Source organism: Schistocerca nitens, chromosome 2 (assembly GCF_023898315.1).
Source record: "Schistocerca nitens isolate TAMUIC-IGC-003100 chromosome 2, iqSchNite1.1, whole genome shotgun sequence".
In the NCBI taxonomy this organism is placed as follows: domain Eukaryota; kingdom Metazoa; phylum Arthropoda; class Insecta; order Orthoptera; family Acrididae; genus Schistocerca; species Schistocerca nitens.
In genome coordinates, this window is record NC_064615.1 from 11614476 (window position 1) to 11628697 (window position 14222).

The window sequence follows — 14222 nt, forward strand, 5'->3', positions numbered from 1 at the left end:
TGGTGGGAGACTGGAAAGATAAGGCATGGGAGATTTGTTTTTGTGCAAGGATGGGAGGATATTTACAGCCAGTGTCTATTGCAGCTCAGCATCTCCACTATATGGTGAGTAGCAACTTACTTTCTCTCATATTGTTACATTCCATCCTGGATTTTCCATTGTTTAATGGAAGGATGGAAATTTTTCTTCTCAAAAGCTGTTATCATTCAAAACATGGAGAATGGTTTAGAATTCAGTGACAAAGAACTGAAAGTAACAAGAACATAATGTGCACATGTGATCCTTCAGTGTATTACTAACCTTGTCAGTACTGAACAGGAAAAGGGAAAATACAAAGTTTGCCTTGATTTCTCCAAGTTTCATCCACAATGACAACAAATGTCATCTGAGGTTCATAAAAAGTACAACACACTGAATTTCACAACTATGTTTTATTAAAAATAGACTATACATACTGAGAGAACTTTATTTATGATTACATAGAGAAACAAATGACATTTATGTTACAAAAATACATCCTTAAAATGATAAAAATATGAAATGGCCATCTCTTAGTGTGGCCACATGAATTTAATTTACCAAGTAAAATATCTATCAAAAAATAAAGTCTCTTGCTTGAAAGCAAGCATGCTTTCAAAGTTTCAATACTGAAACAAATAAAATCAGAGCACATGTTGCACTGTAAATTTCTTCAGGTGCAGTATATATATATATCTAAGATTTGTCATTTAAAGAGCTATGTAGCTCACACTGTTTTTGCATTTCTTTGGTCTGACACATCAGTTACTAAAGGAACTCACTTGTATTCAGTCTTCATAAATTCTGTAGTCGTGCAAGATCCTTGTAATTAGTATTCAGACATTATGTATCCATATCTTACTCAAATGTTCCACAATATTTTCAAAGTACACAAAACTGAAGAACCACTTTTGCAAAATTTCAGTTTTGTAATTCACATGTGGTATACTTTTGAAGTCAACAGTCTCTCCAAGGCCTCGTCAAACCAGTATCAGTAGCAAATAGTCATGGAGTGTCTGCAAGTCATGGCTATTGAAGATGATTTTTGATACAATCTTGATGATATCCATTAGATGCATTCATTATTTTCCTTTGCTCACCTGAAAAAGTATTGATAATAACAGATAATGACACTGATCTGCCACACTGAAGTTGTCAACATCATAGATTGCATCTGGATACAACTGAGAGAAATATTCTTCCATATGGTAAAATAAATTACAATCTACCTGATTAGCTCCTCTCCAATCCCTTCCAGTTCAAACATTTACAATAACAATTTTTGAAGAGGAAAGAGAACAACAGAGAAAGTTAATAGCTGTCATACTAGTTAATGAGGAGCATGTGAAAAATATTTCAGAGGTAATTAGTCCCCCACTTGGATCTCCAGGTGGCGGCTATTCAGGAGAATTTTGTCATCAGGAAAAACAAAACTATCACTCAACTTGTCAGTGGAATCCAAGATCCTTTAATTGGGCAGGTAGGTTACAAAAATTTAAAAAGGAAATAGATAGGTTGAACTTACATTTAGTGAATACATGAAGTTCGGTGGCCAGAGGAAAAGGACTTCTGGTCCGGTGAGAACAGTGTTCAAATTCAAAAATCAAACAGGGATAATGCAGGAGTAGGTCTAATTATGAATATGAAAAGAGGATTACATGTAAGCTACTACAAACAGTGTACACCATTGTGAATGCATTGTCACAGCTGACATACACATAAAGCCAACACCCACCACAGTAGTACAAGTTGATATGCTGAGTAGACTGCAGATTATGAAGAGATTGAAGAAATGTACTATGAGGTAAAAGAAACTATTCAGGTAGTTAATGGAGAAAAAATTTAATTATGCTGGGAGACTGGAATTTGATAGCAGGAAAAGGAAGAGAAGGATCAAGTGATAGGTGATTGTGGTCTGGGGGAAGGTAATGAAAGAGGAAGGTGTCTTGTAAAATTTTTCACAGAGCATAATTTAATCATCACCAACACTTTGTTTAAGAATTGTTAAAGAAGGCAGTAGACTTGGAAGGGATCTGGAAACATGTGGAAGGTTTGAGACTGATTATATAGTGGCAAAACAGAGATTTCTAAACCATATTTTAAAGCATCAAACATTTCCGGGGCCATATGTGTGTTCTGACAACAATTTACAGATTATGAACTGTAGATTAAAACTGAAGAATTTCCAAAAAGTTACAAAATTAAGGAGATGGGACTTTCATTTGTTGAAAAAAACAAGCTTGTTCAGAGTTTCAGAGAGACCAATAGGCAACAATTAACTGAAACATGTGAAAGAAATACAGTTGAAGAAAAATGGGGAATTTTGAGAGATGAAATGGTGAAGGTAGTGCAAGAGCACACAGGTGAAAAGACAAGGCCTAGCAGAAATCCATAGATGTCACAGGAAATACTGAATTTAATTTATGAAAGAAGAAAATATAAAAATGCTACAAATGAAGCAGGTGAAAGGGAATACAAACATATAAGAAATGCAATTGATGGAAAGTGCAAAATGGCTGAGCAAAAATGGCTGTAGGACAGATGTAAGGAGGCAGAAGCATATATAACTAGGGAAAATATAGATAGTGCCTTGAGGAAAATAAAAGAGCTCAAATCAAAAGAAATACTACACATAGAAGGGAAAGCCAAAGGTGGAAGGAGAATGTAGAGGAGTGTAATTAGCAGAATGGGACAGTATTAAACCAATAGTACTATTTCACACATACTGGAGATCATGATACTATCATGTGATGTTTACATGAAGTTATGTACATGCAGAAGTTTAAACTGTGACATTGCTAGCTTACTGTATTAATGACAGCTTGTTGACTTAAGATGAAATTATTCTGATTAATTTATGAACATATTGTACCACAAATCAAAAATATGTCAAATGTAATGTAAACATAAGGCTAACTTATCCTTTGTGGAGTTTATATGTAGACTAATACTAAATTGGATATTGCTCACAGAAAAACCCAGGATTAATGCCAGCAACAAAAGTTATACTGCAGTTTCAAAGTGATTCACAGATTAATTTGGTCACTGTAATCAATATACATTTCATAAAGTCTTAATATGAAAATTGTGATATTTCAACATACTAACTGTATCAGAGACATTGTTATGATTTTTAAAGCTAAACTCCATAACCAGTTCTATGAAAGTATATAAATATTAACTGTAAATTGTTACAGCATGGAAGTGCTGTAGAAAATCTGAACTAGAAACATAGGGTATAAAAAGTTTTTGGTTTAGTCAGAAACAGTGGCCATTTGTATAGTCATTTGAATGCCTGTCTTACTGTAGCTATGTTACAGTATATTAAGCAAGGTTTGAATGACAAAATGAAGCTGGAATCCAGGCAGATTGTGAGAATCAGTTAATTCCTTTTGCTCAGGTTTTAAGTGTGATGGAATTAACACTCAGCTAAAGGCACCATCTGTATGTGCAAAAACAGTCATCCTTAAATACCTCTGGACTGGAGGAAGACAGATAGTTCAAATTTGGTCTGTCAGTGCATCAAACGTAAGATAAGTTTTAACTGTTCAAAAAATTTTGGTTCATTTGGATTTTATGTGCAAAAAAGCACATATTTCTGGGAGAGTTCTGAGGTATGCCACTTCTGTTCTTCAAACTTGCCACAAAGGTAAATAAACGGATAAAGCCAAAAAATTTTTTTTATCAATAATCTTTATCCATGGTCAAGATATGAGGGTTTAAAGTCAGGCTAAATGTAGCATGTTAAATTGATATTAAGTGTTTGAAGGCTTTTTAGATATTATTTTTAGACCCAGTATTACATTTGTGCACTGTACAATTTTTGAGAAAAGAGAAATATTGGTGATGACAAGGGACATTAATGAATATGTGTATTGTGAAACAGTTCCTGAAAGAGGTATTTGCATGATTTTCTTAAACTTAGACCAGTTGTAAATGGTAGATGTGACACTGGTGCTTTGTTGCATATTAATTTCATCCCTTTTCCTACAGTGTTGATATTCCTACACGGAGTTTCCATTGTTTGATTTTAAAGTTGTTGGCTGGAATTTCATAGCCACCTGATCAACTTGTGGAACTAAGATTTTATTAGTGAAAACTTTGGAGAGAAATCATTAGAAGTATAAGTTAGTGCAGAAGATTTGCTTAGGCAACAAATAATATTTCTCCTCCTGTCATGTATAATTAAAAAAGAATATAGACCTTGTCTTGAATATTAAGGTAGTAAACAGAAATGCTTGTAGACTGAATCTTTCATTGTGCAGCAGCATGTGGGAGTGTGTGTGTTGACATCTGGCCACACAATTTTAATATTTCAGGAAGTTAGAAACAGTGCAAACTATGTTGCAGAGCAAAAGACTTAGTCTGGAAACATTTATTTAGGCTGTAACAGACATTTCTTGACAATATATTTTCTTCTGGAGTGCTAATCAAGCAAGGTATGCAGGAGAGCTTGTGAAGTTTGGAAACTGGGAAAGAGATACTGGCAGAAGTGAAGCTATGAGAGCAGGTCATGAATCATGTTTGGACAGCTCACTGGTAAGAGCATTTCCATTTCAAGAACATTCCCACAAAAGGCCAGGTTCTGGGTTCAGGTTCTGGACTGGCACACAGTGCCAATATAGTAATGCTTGTTTTTATTTTCAACAATAGAAATCCAGAACAGAACAACAACAATATTACGAAAAGAATAGACTGCTACTTACAACATAGGGGAGGCTTCAAGTCACAGAGAGGCACAATGAAAAGACTGCTAAACATATAAGATATCACGTAAAAAATGTCCTTATATAAGTGCAGCTGACACAAAAATGGTTACAGTCTCCAGCTGCTGTATTTGTATTCAAAGTGGGTCTTACTTACCATGTACTAAGTTGTTTATGCGCTCTGCTACAATATAACCAGCAAATCCAATACTGATGCAAATTGCTTGAAACACGATGAAAGACATCCAGTTACTGAACATAATTTTTACTATGGGATATGCCCAAGGCCCACCCAGCATGCGACAACTACTTGCCCTGCAACAAAGAAAATCACAGATAACAAATGGAGCTTACAGCTTATATGATATTTAAATTATCTCTGCTATTCACATGCACTTCACTGCAAGGATGCTGATGAGGTGATGGATGTCTTCTCACACTTTTTTTGTCACATTCAGAGATCTAATGAGGAGAGGAATGAAGGGAATCCACTGTACATGTTAGTGGTACAGAAAGCAGAAAGAACAAGCTATAGCTTTTAAGAACCTTCAACATCGCAGTGCATCAGCAATCATTGGTTAATATATTAAAAAACTAGAAACCCGCCTCGATTGCGAAAAAAGCACCTAGTGTTAAACTAGGTTTCGGCGTAGATAACTACACCTTCTTCAGAACAATAAAACCCACAAGTGCCTAGGAAGACCTTTGTCAATGATTAAAAGAACACCATAGCTATACATTTATAAATGAAAAAAAGGAAAACATAAACAGAACATATGTACAAAGTCAAAACCACTATTTAACTTAATGGCGTATGCTCCACCTCACACCGGCCTATGTTCGATGGGCCATGACCCTGTATTCACCAGACCAGAAGTCCTGATCCTTCTGCCACTGAATGTAATTAATACGCACCATATCTAACTTCAATTTATCCATTTTTCTTTTCAATTTTTTAATGAACCTGCCCAATTAAGTCATCTAACATTCCACACTTGATCAGTAGAGTGCCATTTTTGTTGTTCCTGATGTGACATCCTCCTGAGTAATCCTTGCCTGGAGATTTGAACAGAGGACTATTTTACCTTTGCATTGTTTTGCTAAACAGGATGCGATCATCGTTTATCATATAGTAGAGATACATGCCCTTGCAAAAAAGAAAAAAAAAGAGTGTAGTTTCTCTTGCTGTCAACTGTTTGCAGTACCAGCACACTAAAGCCAGGTTGATTGTTGTTACAAGGCCATGTCAATCACCACTTCAGACTGTTGCTCCTGCATCCAATGAGAAAGCTGCTGCCTCTCTTCATGAGCCACAAATATGTCTGGCATCTTGATAGATACCCCACTATTGTGGTTGCACCTGCAATGTGGTTATCTGTATCACTGAAGGATGCAAACCCCCACCACAGCAACATCTATGGTTCATACGGGGTGGCAGGGTGGAGGAAGGAAGAGATTGTTATGAAGTATAAATGGAAATAGACTGAAAATATCAACCAATTGGCTACCAGTAGACAAAATTGATGTGGTACCAACCTATGAGCCAGGGGCATAGATATGTAGATATCTTTATCTGTATATCAGACAGATAACCTTCTCCGTCTTATGTTCCTCCTCATTGTGGGGACAAAATTCTCAGTCATGCTTTCTCCGCACCTCTCACACACTACTCAGGTCAAGCTTAACTTAGCATCAACAATTTATATCAACTGCTACAGACATCTATAGAGCAAAGCTGTGGCATCTAGGATAACTAAACTTGAAATAAAAGGAACATGGCTTAAATAATATACTGTTTATCAAAGATCTAAATGCTTTAGAGTGCCCCAAAGTTTCATTCATTGTGGTGTGACACAATACACCCATAGGCATCCGCAAAGCATGGCAAGAGGGGCCACTATGACATCCCCCCCCCCCCTCTTTACCCCACACAAATTGTGGAGGTCAGCTTCTTTTTATTCATATACTGAGTGGATAACCATCAATTCTTTGTGAGATATATTTCTTGTGTCAACTATTTAATTTAGTTCCTATGGCACGACATGTCTTGGAACTGACCAACTCATTTACACAAAAAAATGGGAATTCTACTAAAGTCTTGCCACCACTACTGCCTCCTGGAAAAATTTCTGCAGACACCCGTGAGTACACTTAACACATATTGGACCTATTCCCAAAGACCTTACGACATCCGGCGGCTGTGTCCTAGGGTCAGTGACCAATCACTGAGTGTGTACTTGTTTACCTCAATGTTAAACAAGGAACAGAGTCAGGCTGTGGCAGTTTCAAAATGTTTTATTATGCAGTTAGCAAGAAGAGCATTTTGGCACTGTGAGCGAGATTGTGTTGTTTGCCCAATTCACCAGAGGTGATATTTCATGATAATTTTTTGATTTATATTTTTGAAGAGTGACATGTTACTATACAGTTTTGTTAATTTAATCACGCTCAGTTTACATTGATAAGCGAAAACACTATTACCACTGCCCATCGCGACATTGAATGCCCACTGCAACATTGGATGCCACCTGTTGGCACTGTGGGCATGTGATGTGGTAACAAAAGTATGGTATGTGAGTGGAACAATGCAGACTGGGGATCACCCTGGTGAAGATATGGGCGAAAAATGCGGAAATCCATTGACATAAGAGACTCTGACAAGGGGAAGAATATTATTATGCAGAGCCTGTGAACGAGTGTCTTGAAAACAGCAAAACTGCTCAAATGTTCACACGCTACAGTCGTGAGCATCTATGGCAAGAGGTAGATTGACAGTGAAACTACCACTAGGTGATTAACTATTGGACATCGACTACTCTTCACACATTGTGGGGTTCAGACGCTTGTCTTCTCTGTAAAGTAGGGTCAATGGTGATCTGAGGCATCTCTGTCAAAAGTGCACAATGATGGTGCACGCAAATGTGTTTCAGAGCCCACCATTCATCATACATTGTTGAACATGGAGCTCCATAGCAGACCATCCCTATATGTTCACATATTGACTCAATGACACCATCATTTGCTATTGCAGTGGTCCCAGGACCACTGGTATTCAATTGTCGATCAATGGAAATTTGTCGGTCCTTCAGGTGAACTACGTTTTTGCTACACTAGGTCAATGGTAGTCTCCACAACTGCTGTCATTAGGATGAACAGAGGCTCAAAACATGCAGCACTCCATGAACGCAGGCTGGTGGGAGAAGTATTATGCTGTGGCATCGACAGCAATGTCACCTTCCAGCAGTATAGTTGTCCATGTGTCTCTGAGCCAGAACCATGCTACAGTGCTTTGAGGAGCATTATAGTGAACTCACGTTGATGCCTCGGTGACCAAATTTGCCTGATGAATTCCTATGGAAACCACGCAGTTAGCTGTTGTTGCTGTGGTCTTCAGTCCTGAGACTGGTTTGATGCAGCTCTGCATGCTACTCTATCCTGTGCAAGCTTCTTCATCTCCCAGTACCTACTGCAGCCTACATCCTTCTGAATCTGCTTGGTGTATTCATCTCTTGGTCTCCCTTTACTTTTTACCCTCCACGCTGCCCTCCAATACTAAACTGGTGATCCCTTGATGCCTCAGAACATGTCCTACCAACCGATCCCTTTTTCTAGTCAAGTTGTGCCACAAACGTTTCTTCTCCCCAGTTCTATTCAATACTTCATCATTAGTTATGTGATCTACCCATCTAATCTCCAGCATTCTTCTGTAGCACCACATTTCGAAAGCTTATATTCTCTTCTTGTCTAAACTATTTATCGTCCACGTTTCACTTCCATATATGGCTACACTCCAAACAAATACCTTCAGAAACGACTTCCTGACACTTAAATCTATACTTGATGTTAACAAATTTCTCTTCTTCAGAAACGCTTTCCTTGCCATTGCCAGTCTACATTTTATATCCTCTCTACTTCGACCATCATCAGTTATTTTGCTCCCCAAATAGCAAAACTCATTTACTACTTTAAGCATCTCATTTCCTAATCTAATTCCTGCAGACCCACGCAACTTAATTCGACTACATTCCATTATCCTCGTTTTGCTTTTGTTGATGTTCATCTTATATCCTCCTTTCAAGACACTATCCATTCCGTTCAACTGCTCTTCCAAGTCCTTTGCTGTCTCTGATAGAATTACAATGTCATCGGTGAACCTCAAAGTTTTTATTTCTTCTCCATGGATTTTAATTCCTACTCCAAATCACAGATTTGCATGGCATATTGCTGGGCAGGTCATTTATAAATATTATAAACAGTAATGGCCCAAGCACTTATCCTTGGGGAACAGCTCTAGTGACATTCAGTAATTGTGACTTTTGACTGTTGTAGCTTACAGTTTGCTTTCTGTTACTGAGATATGATTTAATGAGGAAGAGTCCCAGATCCCTAATGCTATAACACCATAGTTTTTCCAGCAGTATTGTGTGGTTTACAGAATTAAATGCTTTGCTTAAGTCCACTAGTGTGGCATCAGCAGACAATTTGGATTCAAAAGAAGATTGCACAATAGAAACATTTTCAGCAGCATTAATTGGCGATAACTGGGCCCTAAAACCACATTGAAACTTAGTCAGTATACTGTTTTTTGACAAATGCATGTTAATTTGCTTTTGTATACAATATTCGATTATTTTTGAAAAAATAGGTATCAGAGAACTTGGACGATAATTATTAGTGCAGGATTTATCACCCTTTTTGTGTAATGGAATTACTACTGTCTTCTTTAGGCATTCTGGAAAAATGCCACTGTCAAATATCCAGTTTATGAGTGTGCATAGAGGGAATGATATCAAGTTGATTATTTTTTTGATCACAAAATTTGAGAGGCCATAAATATCTTCTGATCTGGAGTCAATTAACTTTGCCACTGATTTAATTACATCACTTATTTCCACATGTACCCAATTACAGGTTGGCACGGTATCAGCAAAGTTTTGTAAAAACTGGTTTATATAAGTAGATTGTGAATTTGGTTTTGAACTCTTCTTATGAGGAGATGAGGGATTAGGATTTGCCGCATTGATAAAAAAGAGGTTAAATTCATCTGGGGTGACATTAACATCAGTTGTAACTTTTACACTATGACTACCTGTACTTAATTCTGCTTTAATGACCCTCCACACAGCCTTACACTTATTATTGGAGTTTTTGATGAAGTTATCAATTGCTATACATTTTGCTAATCTGATTTGTGATCTGTAGTGTCTCTTGAGGCTAACATATGTTGCATTGTCAACACTACCATTTTTTACCATATCATAGCATATAAAAACCATTAATCTTAGCTTCTGTAAGTATGGTGTGAACCACCTATGTGGAGTAGTTCGACCATGCTTTCTTGCTATAGTTTTGTTTCGTTTGGTAACCATTGGAGAGGAGGTATTGAAAATTTTAGATAGAGTACTAAGAAACCTGCTACAAGCCTCAACATTGTTGGGAGCATATATTATATTATTCCAGTTTAGTACCTTCAGCTTATACCTGAAGCTATTTATGCTTTTATCATTTAATAACCTGACATACTGGGTTCGTTAACAATCCCCCATTGTTTCATTAATTGTCAGTTTTACCCATAAACCTTTGTGATCTGTCAGATGGTCGACAGAAAATCATCTTTATGTATATTTATGATAAAATTGTCGAGACAAAAAAGTTGTCTTGTGGGACTATAATTTGCACAGAAGAGATTATGGGATCTTAGCATGTTAAGCAAATTATTATTTTTGTGTGTTTTTTTCCTTATATCAAAATTTAAACCTCCTAAAATTACTATCTCGTGTTTGGTATATTTTTCTGTACGGCGAATAAATTTATCTAAACACTCTACAAATTGATCGGCATCACTATCAGGAGAATGGTATATTGAAATAACTGTGAGTTTTAATGTTGGTAGTAGCATGACAGCCGCTTCAAGAATGCCTTTAACTTCTAGTGGTCTTTTAAATGCGTTAAAAATAAGGGCAATGCTCTGGTAGATAGACCAGTAGGGGAAAAACACTTCAGGGGTGTAAATGTGACTTTATATATACTGAAATGACTAGGGTAACGTTCATATCGAATGGAAGATGTTGCATTACTCACTTCATTACAGGGACGTAATTACCATGGCTGCAGGGTCTGCTGTATGAGCGAAGGAGGAGCCATAGCGAGGCTTTCCTACAGTTTGCTGCACTAAACACAGGATGGTCAGAAACAGTCTGAAAAGCCTGAAAGGATGTTATAGCATAGGTTGGGATGTGATGTAATTTTTAAGAAAAAATTCGATAAATTACGCCGTTTCAGAAATAATTAGCGCTGAAGTTAGCCAGTCAGGTTGTTGCACACGTAAATTCAAGCGGCTTGCCAAACACGGTGTTGCCAAACGTGTTCTTTGTTTGGTTCCCCAAAACCGAACAAGAGAGCAATATAAAAGCTGGACATCGGACGGCAGCAAGAATCGAAACCGAGCCACAGGCTGAGCAACTTCGTGTGCTACCGTCAAAGCTGAGAGAAGAAGTGACACTAATTGTATCTTGAATCAGCGCGAGCAACGGGGGTAACTGGGTAACTTCAGTCCTGATTATCTAGGAAACGGTACAACTTACCTAATTTTTTTTCTTAACAGCCATTTCTCAGCACAGCCTACTATGCAACTTACAAGCTTTTCAGACGGTTTCTGAGCACCCTGCATGTAATTTTGTTTTCGATTGTATTTCCTTTGGTTAACAATTCCACAGGGCTGCCGATCCTCTCCTTGATATGTGACACCTGCAAATTATGCCTTAAAACACGCAGTTTTGCGAGTGTTTTCAAATCATGTTCATCCAGAAAAAAAAGTAAAAATTCATAGCATGGTGAAGGAAACTGAAGACGTATGAATACGGCGAAATAACGTAGATTTCTGCTATAAGCCAACAACAGTATAGCTTGGTCAATTGAATGTTACGGGTGGGGGTGGGGGCGTCTCCCGCGGAGCTGACAACTGTTTAAACTCTCATTACGATCTGACCACCTGCTGTGACGAAAAGACGCTAGGAAGACCGAGGTTTCGTGAAACCACGTTACAGCAATGTTCATATTCACATATTATACTTATTTGTAACTATGAATATGAAATTATGAAATTAAATTAAATTAATAGCACAGCTCAAGGTGAAGCAGTTCACTGCGTATTGCTAGTGCAGTGCTGCTTAGTGTCAGATAGTGTATGTTGGCATGCACTGTGGCAATCGGCACGAAACCTTAATGAATACTGTCGACGAATTCTGAGAAATACCAGGCACTGCCTCAAGAAAAGTTGGACGTGCTATATAGGATGGTCACGTAACGCGAATGCAGTGGCCCTTAGGGCAGAAAGAAGAAACTGCAAGGTTATTGACGCAAACACTTACGTATGAAGCGAGTTAATTGATTGGACCGCCACTACGTGTGAAAGGGAAGGAAATGGGGTGTTATATGTCCACTGCTTTTACTTAGGTGAATAAGCTATTTGATTTTAAACAACAGACTAGCGTGCCACGTATGAGCAGTTGTACAGCAATCACTATTTTCAATTTCGACCCAAAAACTTCAAAATAAACGTGTAATTTATAGAAATATAACTCGACACTCCACAGTCACACTCTTCAATTTACACTACGGAGCTAATCAATCAACGAATAAAATAATTTACTGACTGTCTATTAATACCTTCAAAATTAACAGTTATCTTGTCGCAATGAATTTAAAAAAATGCTGTAATGTGCTTTTGTTCAATCGGTCCGTCATCTGGTCTGTGGAATTTTTAAACATTTCATTCTATTCACATTACACGTACTCTGTAAAACCACCTTGCTTAGACTACTTTCATTCCTTTACTTTAACATACAGTATTTTGATTATTTTAGCCCCACAGTGTCAAAATATTTCAACACCGAACATTTCACATGTTTACTTCAGCTTTTTTGGAACTATCGTGGAGCCAGGAGCTCAAAACTGACGTTCGAAGGCATCAATTAAATCATTTTTTCAAGATAAAGTAGCAAAATAGGAATTACCCAGTCAACACGTCAAAGAAAGTGGTGAACATATGTTACAAATACAGGGAGCTAGCTCTTGTTCTACCCCTTGTTCTCAGTCTGATGTAGTCAGTTCAGAACATAGGTACCATTGTGTTAACGTTTCTCCATTTCCAAATTCAACTGTAAAAAATTAGATTTCTTCGTTTGTTGACAGAAATGATTCAGCGATGGTGACACATTTGAAGTATTAAGCAATATGTTCATAACTACGTTGAGAAACGAAGCTTGTGAGGTGGACATGCAGTTTACAGGCGCAAAATACTCGCTGGATTACATCGTGGTCAAACGGAGATTCCGAAATAAGGTATTCGACTGTAAGGTGTACGCAGGAGCAGATAGAGGCTCAGATCACAATTTGGTAATGATGTATGGTAGTCTGAAGTTTAAGAGGACCATACGAAAGAGTCAATGTGGAAGGAAGTGGGATACTGAAGTACTGAGGAGGGAGGTGGCGCCTTTGAATTTCGCTAAAGATGTGGGTACTGTGGTAAGGAATACCATAGTAGGCGGTTCGGTTGAGGAGTGGGCATCTCTAAAAAAAGTTGCAGTTGTTGGAAAGACAAGCATGCATAAAAGGAAGAAACCTTGGGTAAAAGAAGAACTGCTTCAACTCATCGACGAGAGAAGGAAGTACGAGAAATGTTCAGGAAAAGACAGGAACACAATACAAATCCATTAGGAGTGACGCAAACAGGAAGTGCAGAGCACCCAAGGCGAAATGCTACAGGAAAGATGTGAAGGTATCAAAAGAAAATGATCGTCGGGAGGACTTACTCACCATATGGAAACGTCCAAACAACCTTCAGTGAAATTGAAACCAATTGTGGCTACATTAAGAGTGCAACGGGATTTCCTTTGTTAGACGCAGAGGAGAGAGCGGATATGTGGAAAGAGTACGCTGAAGGGGGAGGACCTGTGCGATGACGTGAGAGGAGAAGGAATTGGAGACATAGGGGATCCAATATTAGAGTCAGAATTTAAAAGGGCTCTGGAAAACCTGAGATCAAACGACTATTCAAGTTGGTATGTAGAATCAAAGAGACTGGCGATATGCCTTCGGAAAAAATATAATCCACACAATTCCAAAGATGACAAGGCCAGATAAGTGTAAGTCACACAATCAAAATATTTACAGCGATCTCTTAATATTTCAACTTATTTATGCATGTGCATATGCGACCCCGACTGTCTTTAGTAAATATGTCCACGATCAGTTTAAACAGTTTATGTATCCAAGCTGCTGACAAGGATAATATACAGAAGAATGGAAAAACTTGAGGAACTGTTGGCTGGCGATCAGTTTGGCTTTACAAAAGGTAAAGGCGCCAGAGAGGCAGTTCTGACTTTGCGCTTGATAATGGAAGGAAGGGGGAAGAAAAATCAGTACACTTTCATTGGACATGTCTACCTAAAGAAAGCGTTCCACAACGTAAAATGATGTAACACGTTCGAAATTCTG

At 37.8% G+C, this 14222-nt stretch overlaps 1 protein-coding gene across 2 annotated transcripts in view; it reads right to left on the minus strand.

Moving 5' to 3' along the window:
* Positions 1-529: 529 nt before the first annotated feature.
* The window catches only part of LOC126234241 (androgen-dependent TFPI-regulating protein-like), a 257244-nt gene continuing 243551 nt past the window's right edge, over positions 530-14222 (minus strand). The window contains exons 4-5 of one of the 2 annotated variants that reach the window (XM_049942933.1): positions 4882-5039; positions 530-1118 (exon numbers count right to left, since the gene is read on the minus strand). In XM_049942933.1, the coding sequence (XP_049798890.1) occupies positions 1048-1118; positions 4882-5039 (229 nt within the window). In that variant the 3' untranslated portion in view covers positions 530-1047. The remainder of the gene's footprint in view (positions 1119-4881; positions 5040-14222) is intronic. The other variant, XM_049942934.1, reaches the window with a different exon arrangement.